Source organism: Giraffa tippelskirchi, chromosome 4 (assembly GCF_054371585.1).
Source record: "Giraffa tippelskirchi isolate mGirTip1 chromosome 4, T2T-mGirTip1v1.2.pri, whole genome shotgun sequence".
NCBI classification, from domain to species: domain Eukaryota; kingdom Metazoa; phylum Chordata; class Mammalia; order Artiodactyla; family Giraffidae; genus Giraffa; species Giraffa tippelskirchi.
The window spans coordinates 30541172-30557678 of NC_137278.1; the positions used below are offsets into that span (position 1 = coordinate 30541172).

General features: G+C 36.8%; 1 protein-coding gene across 10 annotated transcripts in view; it reads right to left on the bottom strand.

Moving 5' to 3' along the window:
• ITSN2 (intersectin 2) overlaps positions 1–16507 on the bottom strand; it is a 127276-nt gene that overhangs the window by 21927 nt on the left and 88842 nt on the right. For 7 of the 10 annotated variants that reach the window (XM_081592624.1, XM_081592623.1, XM_081592620.1 and 4 more), the window contains 5 exons: positions 15594–15760; positions 13578–13623; positions 13284–13405; positions 12231–12327; positions 11633–11824 (listed from right to left, as the gene is read on the bottom strand). In XM_081592624.1, coding sequence (XP_081448750.1) covers positions 11633–11824; positions 12231–12327; positions 13284–13405; positions 13578–13623; positions 15594–15760 — 624 coding nt within the window. Of the gene's footprint in view, positions 1–6701; positions 9948–11632; positions 11825–12230; positions 12328–13283; positions 13406–13577; positions 13624–15593; positions 15761–16507 lie in introns of those variants that run through there. The other 3 variants (XM_081592626.1, XM_081592628.1, XM_081592627.1) reach the window with 1 other exon arrangement.

Consider the following 16507-nt stretch of genomic DNA (forward strand, 5'->3'; position numbering starts at 1 on the left):
AGTAGTAGATTTATTTTCTCTTAATGAAAATTAGTAAGAATATGAAAGATTTGAACACAATTAACAGGCCTCATATAATGAGAATATAAACAAGTGAATACACATTCTTTTGCTCAGGCAACCAGAGACATCTTTGATACGTTTCTTCTTCTCACACCTCACATTCAATCCACCTGTAGCTCCATCTTCAAAATAGATTAGAGTGGTCCATAATCTGACCACGTCCCACCTCATCCACCACCATCATTTTGATCCCCCCCAACCCCCAACTTAATCTAGCAAGCTAGAGCTATTCTATTAAAACATAGCAGGTCATGTCACTCCTTGGATCAAAACCCTTCAATGGGGTCTTCTCACCCTGAGCAAAAGCCAAAGTTCTTACAATCAGCCCACAAGAAACAATCTCCCCCATCTCCGTGGATACCTCTCTGTCCTCGCTGCCTCCTCCTCTTGCTCCTTCCTCATTCCGGCCACAGTGACCTCTGTGTTTCTCCTCAAGCATCAAAGGCATGCTCCTTGCACGTAATGTTCCCTCTACCTAGAGTGATCTTCCACGTGTCCACAGGGCTTCCTCCAGATACCCATCACATCTGTCAAGTCTTTGCTCACATATCACCATGTCAGAGAAGCTTTATCTGAGTAGTCAGTTTGAAACTGAAATCCCTCTGCATCCTCCTCTCCCCACCCAGCACTCTCTCTCCCTAACCTGCTTCAATTTTCTAAGATATCACATACTTACTCGTCTTGTTTTGTCTTACCCTACTCAAATATCAGCTTCAAGAGGGCAGGACTTTTTATCTATTTTACAGTCTTCTAGGTCTCCAGTGGCTGACACATAGTAGTAGGTTTTACAAGTATTTATAGAAGATGATATGAAGATAGACTCTGAGCTGCAGGAGATGGTACATCGATATTAACTACAGGCAGTCAGAGAATGACGAAAACATCCTGGGAAGTTCTTTCTGATAGACAAGAAGAATGGGAAAGTAGGAAAAATGAGAGATCATGGCTACTATCAGGTCAAAGTTCCCAGAGAAATAATGAGTGGTAGGCTGGGCCACAAGACCCCCCCAACCACGCCTCCCCCCACATACACTTGTTTTTTAGGATGTGGAGACTGAGAGACAAAATATGAATAATGAATAATGGTTATGAAAACTCTGTGTCCCACTATAATTGGGAACCACTCTTCTAAATTACAGTGCAAGCAAGAAAATGAGGCATCTTTGCAGAGAGCTGCGAAGATTCCAAAAAGTGAAGGACAAAAGGCAATCTGTGATGAGTGACACAAAGAGGGCTTATTCAGATGACGTCATGAAGTCCCAGAAAGGTCCTTGCCCATTCTGAGGAGAGGAACGCCTCCGAACAATGCTATTCTCTGTGTCCCCAAGTTCAGCTGCCAGGGTGTCACATAATGGTTTTCAGTCTCACTGTGTGGAGAATCAGTGAAAAGATGAGATTTTAACAGTAAATCCAGATGACTGAGCTGGGTGCATTTTCTGAAGGCTGCCTTTAATACTGAAGCTTTATCAGGGCAATAGGAAATTACTGGACATCTTATTTTGTAAGAGAATAGCCTTTTATCTGCTTGGCAAATATTTACTGAGTGCAAATCATGTGCCAGGTAGCATGCTCCCACCATGAAGCCACATATTTGTGGTTTTGCTTTTGGAAATTTAAATAATCCTTGAACAATTTTTAAAGCTCTTGTGTCGTTTTGATGCTTGTCAAGTTCTATGACATCAGGTGTTATGTCGCTTAAGTAAAAAAGGGCTGTCTCTGTATAGTCTAATGCTGCAGACCATCAGAAAGCAAAATATTTGACTATCAGAAAACAGACACATTCTAGAACTGCCAAAAGCAGCTCTGATGATAAATGCAAGTGGATCTGCATTTACCAAAATAAAATCAATTTGGTTTTATTTTTAAATTTACAGTAAAATGTTATAAGCCTAAAAGACAGCAAAGACCTCCCCAAAGCAGACAGAAGTGCAGATTCTGGCCTCAAAAAGCAGTTAGTTGAAGCTGATTTTTGCATTATTTTCTAGTCTCCCAGACTTGACCCTATATCACTGACTCAACTGAGGGGATTAATGTACTATTCAGAATACAGAATATTATGAAGAGATGTCATGAAAGAGTAGTTTCTTCATGTTCACCCAGCACAGAACTTCCAATCTTAACAGTACAAATAAACCAACATGTGTATCACTATTTAGAAACCTCTGATTAATCCTCTGATTAACAAATACAAATTTGACCCCTACGTATAAGCATATGGAGAATCTGAGGTTTGGTAGTTAAGGGACTTACTGTAGGATTTAGAACTACTAAACCCCTAAATCTAGGTGTGTTGATTCGTCTTACACTTTGAAATTCCAGGCCCTTTTAAATGGTGCTTACACGACAATCCTATTTGAGGTGAAACACTGGTAATAGCATGTACAAACCTGACCTGGCCTCAAGCTTGCTGAATTCTTGAGGGAAAAAAGATTTCAGTAGAAATATTTGGAATGCCAAAAACCCCAAAGGCATTGAAGACGCCAACAGGGTCCTTATTCACCTTTAACTCTTTTTTATATCTCTGTGACATCATTGGTCCCTTTACTAAACTTCTATTCAGTTACACATGCATAACAACTGGTATCTAACAGCCAGTTTCAAACAGACTGTGTACCCTTCACGCTCTGTATTAGTTCGCCCATTACTACCGTGCTGACCCGGGGACACAGGAGTTTCACCTGCACATATAGTTTTTTCTTGTTATTACTAAGCAGACTGCTACACCTCTAACTCTACCCAATGGTATGACTATACAGCCTGTGTTTTCCAGCTTGTTTATGACCATATAATACTATGCCCCAAACTGCCGAATTTAGAACACACTAACTCTGTAGCACTACCTGACTCTGATTTCATGGTGGTTAACAGATGACCATTGGTGACACAGGTTTCACAGCAGCAGGGCCTTCTAGTACCTTGAAATGCAACTTTACCAGCCTCAATTCATTTAAAGCTGTTAATGCTCTTTACCCTCTTCTCACCCGTATCTTGGAATTAAATGATGATTGTTCTAATTTTGTGATTTGAAATAACAACAACTCCAAATTAGTGAGGGATGGCTAAGAGCACAAGCTCTGGAGTCAGATCTGGACTCTAGTTAAGTTCCATCACACCCAAGATGTTTAGTTCATCACTTAGGATACAGCAAATTCTTGGCAAGTATTAACTGTTATTTCCAGTATCTATGTGCTAAGACACTGGACTGGTGCTTGATAAATTACTAAGTCTCACCTGTAATATAGATATTACTCTCTTCATTATACAGATGAGGTGAAGGCTCCTAGGGGTGAGCTCATAGAGCCATGATTCAAAGCAGCCACTATACTTCCTATTACGTTCATTTTATCACTCTTGGATTTTGCCTTTGATAACATCATTAAGACATCTCTCTTAAGCACATCTTTCAAAATTTGTTGTTCTTGTTTAAAACAGTTTTAAAAGTGATTATAAAGACAACTTACTCAACTTAAAAATAAGCAAAGGATCTGAATACACAGTTCTCCAAAAAAGAGATACAGATGGCCAATAGCACATGAAAAGATGCTCCACCATCATTAGTCACGGAGGAGATGTAATTCAAAATCACAAGATATCACTTCACACCTACAAGGATGGCTTTAATAAAATGTCAGATAATAACAAGCATTGGTAAAAATGTGGAGAAACAAAAACCCTTGTACACTGCTGGTGGGAATAAAAAAAATAGTAGCCATTTTGGAAAACAGTCTGGCAGTTCCCCAAAAAGTCAAGCCATTTGATCCAGCAATTTCACTCCTTGGGTACAGACCCAAGAAAAATGAAGTTGTATGATCATGAAAAAACTTGTACATAAATGTACATAGCATTATTTATAAGAACCAAAGAGTAAAAACCCAAATGTCCACCAATTAATATATGGATAAATAAAATGTGGTATATCCAAACAATGGAATATTATTTGGACATAAAAAGGAATGAAGTACTGACACATCCCTACAGCATGATGTACCTTGAAAACATTATGCTAAGTGAAATAAACCAATCAAAAAAACCCCAAACATTTTATGGTTCCATTTGTATATGTCCAGAATAGGCATACATGGAGACAGAACACAGATTAGTGGTTGCCTAGGGCTGCATGGGAGGCAGGGTGCTTAGGAAGATATGAGGGTGATAACTAATGGATACTGGTTTCTTTTTGAGGTGATGAAAATGTTCTATAATTGACTCTGGTAATGACTGTATAACTCAGTGAATATACTAAAAACCACTGATTGGTATATTTGGGGGAGCTGTATGGAGTATAAATTATGTCTCAACAAAGCTGTTACCAAAAAAGTGATTATGTTCAGTTTTATCCTTTTGGATATTTTTCTTAGAGATTCTTATCCTTATTATAATATTCAGCCCTTGCTTCCTCATCTTCTCTGCATGTACATTTCATACAGAGAAAACACTGCAGCCATTGATTTTTCTTCTTGTCTTTTCACCGGTTCAAGCTATGGTTGTACTGCAGGAACTTCATTATTATGAAAATAGGAGGCAATATTAGCACTGGAGAGTAGAAGCTAAGAGCATGGATTCTGGAGCCAACCACTTGGGTTTGAACTCAGCTCTACCACTGACTATCTGTGTAACCTTGACCAAGTTATTTAACTTCTCTGTGTTTTAATTTACGTGCCTATAAAAAGAAAACAGTAATAAGGACCTTAGAAAAATACTTAGACTAATAAGTACTCAATAAATAGCACTATTCCTCTTTTCATTTTACTGATATGAGCAATGGTTATACAGGCAGAATTTTATTATTTTATAAAAATGGCGATATTAGCATAGCAATCTATTCTCCCAGAACCTTTGTTTCTTGTCTTCATGGGTTCCTTTCACTATACAACCCTTAACTTCTGATACCCTCAAAGGTCTGATTTTCTTCCCAGGTTGCCTCATTTACTTTCACTGGCTCAGAAACTATCAACATGCATTCATGCCACCAGCTGCTGTGCATCCAATGCTGTATATCTTAATTATATCTCATTACCTGCTGGGCAATTCTATCTAGATGTCCCACGGGTACTTTGTAGTCAAAACCAAACTCATCTTCTTCTCCCAACTGATTCTTTACTGTAACTGGTGGCACCATGATCTCTCCCTGTCACCAAGATACAAACCTGGGAATCAAACTGACCTTTTCACCTGCCCACACAATCCATAAATCCCCCAACTCCTCCCAATGTTCCCTCAGAAACTATTCTTAATGCTGCTTTTTTCTCCACTTTAGCTTCACGTAAGAATCATCTGGGGAGTTTTTAAAAATCCCCATGCCCAGGCCTCACTTCAGGCCATTTAAATCAATAGCTTGTCAAAGGCCCCCAGGTGGTGACTCCAACGAGCAGCCAAGGTAGGAATCTCTGGTTTAGCCCCCGGCCTGCTCTCAAGCCTCAACTTGTCTTGCTGGCTTTCCACTTCCACTCCAGCAATAATGAACTGCTTATAGTCACCCCTCTCCTTCTGCATCCAGTGCTGCTTGTCTCTATCACTCTCCCCACCACTCTACCCTCCAATCTGGCTTTCTCCTACTTATCTTATGGATCGAGCAGTTGCCTTATCCAGGAAGTCTTCTCTAATTCACCAATCTACAGATGAATTAGGTATTCCTCCTCCATACTCTCTTGTGTGCATGCGTGCTAAGTCACTTCAGTCGTGGTCAACTCTTTGCAACCCTATGGACCATAGCCCGCCAGGCTCCTGTGTCCATGGGATCCTCCAGACAAGAATACTGGAGTGGGTTTCCATGCCCTCCTCCAAGGGATCTTCCCAACCCAGGGATTGAATCCACGTCTGCTGCAGGGGCAGGCAGGTTCTTTACCACTAGCGCCTCCTGGGAAGTCCTTGTACTCTCTTGGTGCCCAGTAAATATCTCTCAGTGTGCTTAGCATGCTGTTTTATAATTATCTGCTACCATGCCTGATCCTCTTACAGTTAGGTCCTACCTGAGACCTGGATCACCTGACACTCATTTTCATATTCTCAGGACCTAGTACTCTGCATTTGCTTATACAAATACTCAACATATGTTCGTTGAAAGACTTCAGAGATGAAGAAAGGCTTTTGGAAAGAGACTGTTTATATCATACATTGACAGATGGGTTGGATTTTGATCCACTTTTTTTCACTCAAGGTGAAACCACCAACTTGATTACTGAAGTGTAAAACTGCTTAACTCTGGTGCCTCCAAGCATCCATTGGAATTTCTTTTACTGAATACAGACTCTTATTATTTTGTACTAAAAATGTCTTAGTCTACATTTGCAGTGAGTATTAACTTGTAAATTCCTTCCAATCTTTTAAGAGATAAAGTTGGAATAAAAATTATAAATAACATAGTAGTCTATTATTATCCTAGATATTTTCTTTTACTTTCAAATCAAAATTTCTTTTGCTTTTGAGATACATACACTTATCTTGGATCAAACTATCTCAATTGTTACCACTTAAAAATTTCTTTTGTCCCTTGTACTACAATACAACTTGCTGGTCTGGACCAAGAGACCACGTTAAAGAAAAAGAGAAATTTCAAAGAAATTCAAACAGGACTACAATATAAACAGTTAAAAATAAGTTTTAAAGGATGCTTCAAAAGAAATACACAATACAAGTAATGTAGTTTGTGTCCCTTTAATAAACACACTTGCATAGTTATATTACAATTTTGTAAAAATGAAAATGAATGACCTCATGCCAAGCGTGCCCAGCATTTGCACAATCTCAATACCTTTATAGTTTTCAAGACGCACAAAATAAAAATTTAAGGCAAAAAAACAGCACTTTGCAACAATTTAATAATTTATTACATTACAGTAGCATCACAGCAGCATCCAATAATGCCACTATAGGCAAAAGTCTCTCTGTCTTTCCATTAGAGAGTCTATTTACAAGAATTTATAACTTGGTAAAATTCATCCTAAGAAAACTTGGCAAATAAAGCTTTGGACTGGAATTGGCATTTCTTTCTCTACTTTTCCTTCCCCTACTTTATTTTAAACTATCAGAATTCATATTATATTTTAAAACACTAATGTAGCAGTTACACTGTTTTAATAGCTGTATTATTTTAAAATGACTCCCTAGGATAAAGTTTTAGAGGAAACTATGCAACAGGTAGGATTGATTTAGATTTTCAAATTTTCTAAAAAAAATCAGCTTTGGTCTTAGAACTGATTTTTTCATTGGTGGAAAACCCATCAGGTTTAATCACATACTGTAGAAATGATTACAACATACTGCAATTTTTAAATAAACAGGTATTTTGATTCTTCACCTCCTACAGGGTTCAGATTTGTTCAGTTGTGCTCCCATTTTAAAATTCTATGTTCCTGATAAACTCCTTCTAATGTCGCTTTCTAAGTAAACTAAAGCTGCCTCTTATACTACATGAGGAAGAGAGCAAACATGTGGCTGAATATGAGGTATTGCAAAGGACTGCATGCTCTTTTAAGAAGGACAAGTTATTATTATGTCATACCATTTCCTTCACTTTTAGCTTCCTGTCAAATATATGACAAAATACCTAAACAGAGAGAGGTATTTCTGTAAATACAGTAAATTTATTTCCCAGACAGACTCTCAGTTTAAATACGCCATTATAAGACTTAGTCCATAGTACCTGATGAATATATTCTTTTCAAATTGATTTACAGACACTAATCTCTACCAGAATGTCATTCTTAATAATCTATAGTTATCAGTGTAAAAGTGAAGCAATTTGAGCTACAAAAATACCTTTGAAATAATTTATCAGTGTATTAAATAAGCCCAAATTCAAAATTATAAAGAGAGAATGTTCTACTATATCATGTGATTAATTAAGTGGTCTTATTTCTAACCTCAAGGTTTAAGGTGGATTTAAAGTAACTGCCCTGAATTTGAACCCAACTAAAATGTTCAGAAAATAAAAGGCAAGACCAAGTAACCCGTACAATTTAGAAGATCAGCAGAATTTACAAGGACTCAGTCTTTATACTGTACCCTTTAGTGACTGCAGGCAAATCTGTTATGCCACCTGTAAAATAATATTATTGCTTTCCATTTAATGTCATAGTTTATAAAAGTATCATGATGATGCCAAATGCTAAAAGTTGAGGTGGTCTAGTAACTAGAAATCCCTGCCTCAGGGAGCACACATGCCTGTCACTATACATCCCAATGATGTGAAGTATTCTGGAACACGGACATTTAAATTTTGTGAAGTTCTAACTAAACCGTTGATTCTTCCTCAAGTGTTGTCAAGTTATGATTTAGGCAATATATGACTAAAATCATTCATTCATAATGTATAGGCACATTAACACAAATATTGCACAAAATATGCCTCAGAAATATAAAAACATATTTCATTCTTCTTAAAGAACTCTGTGAGGAAATAAGACTCTGTGATTGTATGTACACTTTTCCTGATAATACTTGGACATTTAGAAACAGTAGATTGCACTGCAGTTTGTAAACAGTTTAAATTGCATAATCTTCTCATTGATTTTCAAATATGATTTAATACTATCCACTAAAAGTCAACTAAGTACTCTCATATTTATAATAATGTTTTACTATTCTTGCAGTTTTTGGCTCAAGGAAAAGAAGTGAAGTCCTATGCCAAAGTTGCCAATGTGGTTGAAGAATAGATATTAGGTAGAGAATTCTGAATGGTAAAATCAGTCCTGTAGCCACAAAGCAGCTTCATGGACACAGAGGAATGCCAGCTCCCACACAGCTTTCCTTCACTCTAATTCATTCTCAACTAGATAGAGACTGTCTGCCTGCTTCAAGGGCATTTAAACTCTTCAAGCATTCCTTATGATCTTTACTAAATACATTAAGAAGAAAGTCAACTAGTGCCCTTTTGTGATCTGGGACATGGAGTCACCTCATTAAAATAGATAACATGAATTTCTGACTTTAAAATGTATAGATATAAGTGCTCTGCCTAAGGTAAGGTAAGTTTCATATCTGGTAGTCAATGATGGGAGCCTTTCATTCCTCAAAAATTATCCATTTTTAGGTAATCAGTAAAGAAGTAACAACTGACTGCTGCAGCACATTAGCAGTATCTTCATGAGCCCAGAGACCCCAATGGACTCCCACAGCACAGGGCTCATTTTGGGACAGCTGCAACAGATAAAACCCACCCTGCTCTGCACACATGGCTGGGTGGGGCGGGCCACTTCCCTCTTCTATGAGGTAAGAAAAGCTCCCCCAAAGTGTCATCACTCCCACCCCAAAATACACAGAAAATAGAGAAAAGGATATTTCCAATTCTTGGCCTTTTAACAAACTTAAATATCGGTACTTATAGTGGCATATTAGAAAGTAATAGAGGAAACAGTGCCTATTGGGGGACAAATCACATATTAAACCAATTAAGAGCTCACTGTGATTAGGATTAGGTCAAACGTAACAGCAAAACATAAGCAATTCTGAGTTCTGTAATGAATATACATGTTGCAGTAACATTAGAAAAGCATGGCAGCCCATTCTAAACCAGCAAGAACAGTTTGTGCAAATAGTGGGTCTTTGTGTGTTTGAACTCCCACCATGTAAGGGCAAACTCAGTATGCATGCTAATGACCTACAATTACCAAATTAAAAAAGAAGAAAAATGCTAAAGGATGCCAGAGTGAACAGCAGGGAAAGCCACACAAAGACCCACTATCCTTTAACTTGTTACAAATAAATTTTAACTGTAAATTAGAAACACAGAGAAATAACCACAAGTGGCTCTAACATTTGAGAACGAAGCTAAGGAATTGTGTAGGAGATATTTGATCAGGGCTGCGTGCCCTGTCTCCACGCTAGAGTCAAACTTGGATAGTGGGTCTCTGGGGTGCTTTCACACTGGAAGACAACACTGGGTCCTATAAAAAGAAAAATGAGGGATAAAATGAACATAAAGCAAATCAAGTGGGTGAGAAAAATTCTACTGATTACATGCAATGTCAACAAATTTGAACTACTAAAATTCTCAACCTTTAGAAAATATCCTAACTACCTAGTAAAATGAAAGTAATATTTATAAAGGCTTGAGAAACACACATGATAGTCTAAAACTTAACTAGTTTTCACTGACTCATATACTCCTGGCTGTTCTTCCTTTAGAACACTTTCATCTTTTCTTATATTTCTTATTATAAAAGACTTAAAAGGGGAAAATATATCCCAACAAGATAAACAACAAAACATTCGGAAAACGATCACTTTACATTGTAGACACTATAAAAATCAAATGCACTGACAAACTAGAATGCCTCTAAGGATCACTTAGCCCAAGATCTTCCAGACCTAGTGGGTCTGAAAAGTATCTTCCTCTCTCAGGCCCAGGAAAGACACCTCGGGTATTTTTTTATTAACCAGACAAACTGGCAAGCCCTGTAAACTGCCAAAGCATCAGCAGAATTTAAAAATGGTCTTTCATTTAGGTAATCCAAGTTTTATAATTTTCCTTACTACCTCTCCTGAAACCCTGAGGTATTTTTAGGAATATTCAAAGCATAAAAAACCGGACTCCACCTCTAGACTGGGAAATTCAGCTGCTTTATCTAAAGGATGGTCTTCTCCCCAAATCACAATGATCTTTATAAGCTCTAAAGTGAAAAAACTGCACTAATAATTTAAAATGATAGCTATAGTACAAAGTAAATTCATAATACTTGCACTTAATTGTAAACACATCTCAGCTTTGACTGGGTTACCATTTATGTTCTTAGAAGCTAAGTTAAAATGAAAGGCTAAAAGCTTTTAGATAATTTCACGAGAATGATAAAAACACAAATTATGATGTATTTTATTATGAAAGACAAAAAGATCAAAAGGGTGAGGAAAGGTGACTTCTATTTTATAAAGCTAAAAAAATATTTCCAAGTACTGTTTATTCTCTAATGCTACATTTACTGTCAAGTGTAAGAAAGGTTAGGTAACTATCAAGAGATAATTTTATGTAATACCAAATCGTATACATTGAGATAAGGACCTTTGCAGTAAAAGTAGTAAAACAGATCTTAATTCATATATCTCTGTGGCATGAGTTACCTACCTTAAAAAAAATCATCTAATGAGATTTTTGCAAGCAGTTTATTTGTAAAATAAATTTTATAATTTTCTTCTAACCTGGGTGATGTGTAATAACGTGAGAAATAAATAAGGTTGCAAAATTAATAGCACGTGTACACTAAAAGGGTCATTCTACACAGGTGAATACACTAACTGCCAGCTAGTCTCTACTCTCGCTTAAGCTGAAAAAGGCTGGTGTAAAGAGAAGCTGCAGTATAGACTGCTATCACGCCAAGGAACTCATGAAAGAACTAGAACTTTTTTTCAGATAAAGTTTAACGGTAAGGTCTGAAGCTAGGAAAAAAGTATTTGAAAAAAAGCAATATAACTTTTGATTTTGTGAAAGTTTCTTATTATATTTTCTTACTCTAAACATTAATATACATTTGCTGAGAGTGCTAAGTTTAAGATTTGGTTGAGAAAAGTAAGGAATGCAGTGCTGTATGTTAAAGCTGATGCACTATTAAGAAGTAAATAGTTTGATATTACTCACACTGTTGACTTGGATCTGCATCTGTCGTCATCTTAACATAGTTTGAAGGGAAGAGACCAGTCACCCCACTGATTTCTCCTTGCCACCAGTCAGGATCATCTTTGTTTAAAACATTAATAAGCTGTCCCTTGGAGAAACTGAGCTCATCCTCATTGTTTGCTGTGTAGTCATACATGGCGATCACCTGACACACTACCAGAGAAAGAACAACAAAGTAACAAGTTAAATTGAGTAACTCTTCCTACAAGCATCATATGTTAAAATTCTGCTAAGATTTCCCTTCAGCTGTTCTCTCCCACCCTCCTCCCTCTATTCCTTGTTTTACAAAAGCAAGAATTTCCCAAATGTAGTTTGGAAATCCAAGCGACTGCTTTGAAGTTGATGGTAGGGCAATTAAACAATTTCAAGGAGTGATGTAGTTCAAGCATCACTGAATAGCTGGCTGTTTCTAACAGAACTTTTTAGAAAAGAAGTTCTCACAGAGGTAAAGAAAGAACAAATTTTAAAATATTTTTCAAAGAATTGGCTAATCTAAGAAATGCTGAGTTAAAAAAAAAAAACTTCCTAAGATGAAACATAAGTTAACCCATTTCCATACCAGGATGAAAGGCAGGTGTAGTTCTTTCACTACTTGGACCCAAAAGTTTAACATGGCTGGCAGGGAACCATCCTTTCTGTCGCTTTTTCCCTCTGGCCTATAAAATTAGCAAAAACACCACAAAAGATCAGACTAAAGACAATTATTGAGACATAAACTAAAAATGAGAAAATCCAAACCGTGTAGTAAAGAATTTAACCTTGCCCAAAGGGAGGCCTGGCCTTTGCCTATGGCTCCTGGAAGGTAATCTCTGAACCTTAACCATGTGGGAGAGCCTAATGATGTGATTTATGGTGGGCCCTCTGGGTCATAGTATGAACTCAGACTTGGGAGGGACTGGAAACTGAGTTCAGCCATGTGAGCAATCAACCGTGTCTACTTGATGGAGTTTCAATAAACATGCTGGAAACCAAGGCTCAAGTGAGCTGCTGCTTGGCAATACTCCATGTGTACTGTTGCCAGGAGATTTAATGCTGCCCAGGACTCCATGGGGAGAGAACAACGGGAAGCTCTGTGTTAGAAACCCTCCTGAACTCCGACCCATACATCTCTTCCCTTGGCTAATTTTAATCTAAATCCTTTTGCTGTAATAAATCGTAACCATGAGTATAACAGCTTTCAGTGAGTCCTGTTGAGTTTTTATGGGAAATTACTGAATCTGGGAGTGGTCTCAGGGCCCTCCAAACTTACAGTCTGTGTTAGGAGGGAGGGTGTCTTGAGAACACTTGAATTCTGCATTGGCCTTCGAGGTCAATATTAAACAACTGGAAGATTCAATATGCATCTCAACACTATTTGTAGAAGTCTAACTGGAGATTGTTCAGTCTCAAAGTTCTCTGCATACTTTACACAAATAGTATTTATAAACTAAAAAGACCTTTCTAATGTTCCTCTAATAAGTAAATACCTCCTGGAGCTTTGTTAATAATCAAACTAATTATTAATTATTTATTAGTCAAATAAGACAAATTAAATTTTTATTAATCTTATTTTTATAATGAGAAGGCATTACCTTTATAATAAAATTAACAAATGTTATTTAAAAGTTATTACCTGTAATTCCCCTTGCCACCACCCACTTGTGTTTTTCTTTAGAATTAATATTAACTGTCCTGGTGCCAGGCTAAGCTGTTCAGAACCAGAAGCCACATATGCTGACGTTACTTGAGCAATCTCTGAAAAGAAGAAAAACAAGGGACTATGAATTCAAGACTATTAAACACCTTAGTAGTTTGTCAGCTTCATCATGATACATATATCAGGTTTCTTTAAGAAGAAATATAAGGGACTATGAATTCAAGACTATTAAACACTTTGGTAGTTCGTCAGCTTCATCATGATACATACCAGGTTTCTTGTTTGATGTTCCAGATTTGCTAGCACTCCCAAAACCCTATAAGGAAAAGATACACTGTTTTATCATTTTTCAATAATCCAGGGTTAAAAGTACACAGGCTATTAGGAACTAGAGATTTCTAATTCCTAGGGTCCTCGTTTCTTTAGAGTAAGAGCAAAATAATGATTAACCTTATACTGATCAAATAAGTTAAGAATCCAATACTTATAGGGAGATCTGATTCTGACAGAATACATTATATATAAATAGCTGATGTTGGCAACTCAACAGGAACAGCTCATTTTCTGAATCTTTTCTGAATATTAAATGTTAACACAAATACATTTCATTTCATCATTGGGCGATTAGAATCAATGCCCACCACATGTAACACATGTGCTCTGGGTATGTTAAGGCATATGTGAGTTTTGCTCCTGCTACATACAAGGTAATGCTTTTATTTTTAATTTTTTGCCATGTTCCTCCGGAATCTGACCTAAGAACAAAGAATGCATACCAGCAACTATGACCTGTTTGACTTTACAGGATAAGTTGGGCCAATCACATTTCTTATTTTTAGGAATTGTTATTTGCAGACATTTTAATGATGGCCATTTTGTCAGGTGGTACTTCGTTGTACTTCTGAATTTGCATTTCTCTAGTAAGTAGTGATGTTGAGCAGTTTTTCATGTGCCTGTTGGTCATCTGTATCTCTTCTATGGAGAAATGTCTATTTAAGTCTTCTCCCCATTTTTCGATTGGGTTGTTTTTTTTGGTGTTGTTGAGTTGTATGAGCTGTTTGTGTATTTTGGAAATTAAGCCCTTGTCAGTTGCATCATTTGCAAATATTTTCTCCCATTATGTAGGCTGTCTTTTCATTTTGTTTATGGTTTCCTTTACTATACAAAAGCTTGTAAGTTTGATTAGGTCCCATTTGTTTATTTTTTGTTTTTATTTTTATTGCCCTTGGAGACTGACTGAAGAAAACAGTGGTATGATTTACATCAGAGACTGTTTTGCCTGTGATCTCTTCTAGGTGTTTTATGGTGTCATGTCTTATGTTTAAGTCTTTAGGCCACAAATGTAATTTTTAAAATATTATATGATGAAATGTAGCAATATAGGGAATATTTGCATAACTCAGTGATTCAGTATTTCCCAAATGATCAATGAATGATGTTATCACACTCAGTATGCAAAACAGACTGGTGAATTTTAATGTAACAATAAGGAATGTTCACTGATTTGGCTTCAGATTCTGCATTGCAAATAATCTACAAGAATTTAGTACTTGTCAAGTTTTGGTACAGCAGTGTCAAAGAAGAATATCTGCAGATACCTGAACGTGTTATTAAAATACTTTTGTTATCTCTCATATTTGTGTGAGGTTGAATTTTCTTCAACTACTTCAACCAAAACTCTTTTCATTAAACGTTTTTGAAGAGGGAGAAGTACATATTTGTTTTTCATTAAAAGCAAGTTAAGTCATCATATAGTGGGTTTAATTTTGCTATTTCAAAATGAATTAGTAAATTTTTAAAAATTTCAGTCTTAATTTCTAACATGGGAAGTATTGCTAGATATAATCCATATATTTTCAGAAACTTTGGAGTCCTCAACAACTTTTAAGAATGTGCAAAGTTCATGAAATCAAAAAGTCTGAGAACTGCTGCTAGTGGTGGGAGAAAGGCAGCAGGAACTCCAAGTGTAGGCTGGGTCATAATAACGTCAGAGCCTTAAAGATTTACGGGTTCCTTTTAAGCCTCCCTGAATTCAAACCATTCCCTAACTTCAGTTATTATGAGGCCCAGCCCTATCTATGGCTCTTGTTCTTGGAATTTCATAAAATCATTTCTCCTTTATCTAACAGGATCTCTGTAATAAACTATATTTTATTGGAGTTACCTTAAATGGTCTCCTTGTAACCAAAGCAGCCTGACCAAAACCACATGTAAGCATCCTTTATAAATATGAACCTTGAACAACAGGAATGGAATGACTCTGTTTCTATACCAAAGTAACTCTACCTCCTGATCTTTTGGTTTGACATAATTTGATGGAAAAATTCCAGTTCTGTCTCCAATGCTTCCTGTCCACCATTCTCCATCTTTCTGGGTAACCAATATTTCTTCACCTTCAGTGAAAGTCAAATCTCCAGGTTCTACACTTGAATATGAATAAAGTGCAATATACTCTGTAGGGAATAAAGAAAAAAGAAACTAATTTTGGTTATAAGATTACAGAAGTAAAAAAAAAAAGTGTTACTTTCCAAGATTTTGAGTAAATTTGCTGTAAAAGACCTTGTGACTTAAGGAAACCTAATGTAAAGAGATGTTAAGGTAAAAAGTAGAATGAAGTAATTACTTAATAATTCCTAGAAAAAGACTGGGGCTTCCCAGGGGGTGCTAGTGGTGCAATGCAGGAATTGTAAGAGACACAGGTTCGATCCCCTGATCAGGAAGATTCCTGGAGAAGGAAATTGCAACCTACTCCAGTATTCTTGCCTGGAGAATGACATGGACAGAGAAGGCTGGTGGGCTACAGTCCGTGGGGTCACAAAGTCAGACATGACTGACGCAACTTAGGATGGATCGAAAGCTTTATCACAGATTTCTTTTTTCCCACTGTATCATCATCATCATCATCATTTCACAGAGAATACCCCCAAAGCTACAAATATATATCAGTATCTCTACAGGGTCAAGACATGAAAAGTTTTTTTAACCTTGTTATATATTCACTTCATGGGAAATAGATGGGGAAACAGTGGAAACAGTGTCAGACTTGATTTTTTTGGGCTCCAAAATCACTGCTGATGGTGATTGCAGCCATGAAATTAAAAGACGCTTACTCCTTGGAAGGAAGGTTATGGCCAACCTAGATAGCATATTTAAAAGCAGAGACATTACTTTGCCAACAAAAGTACGTCTAGTCAAGGCTA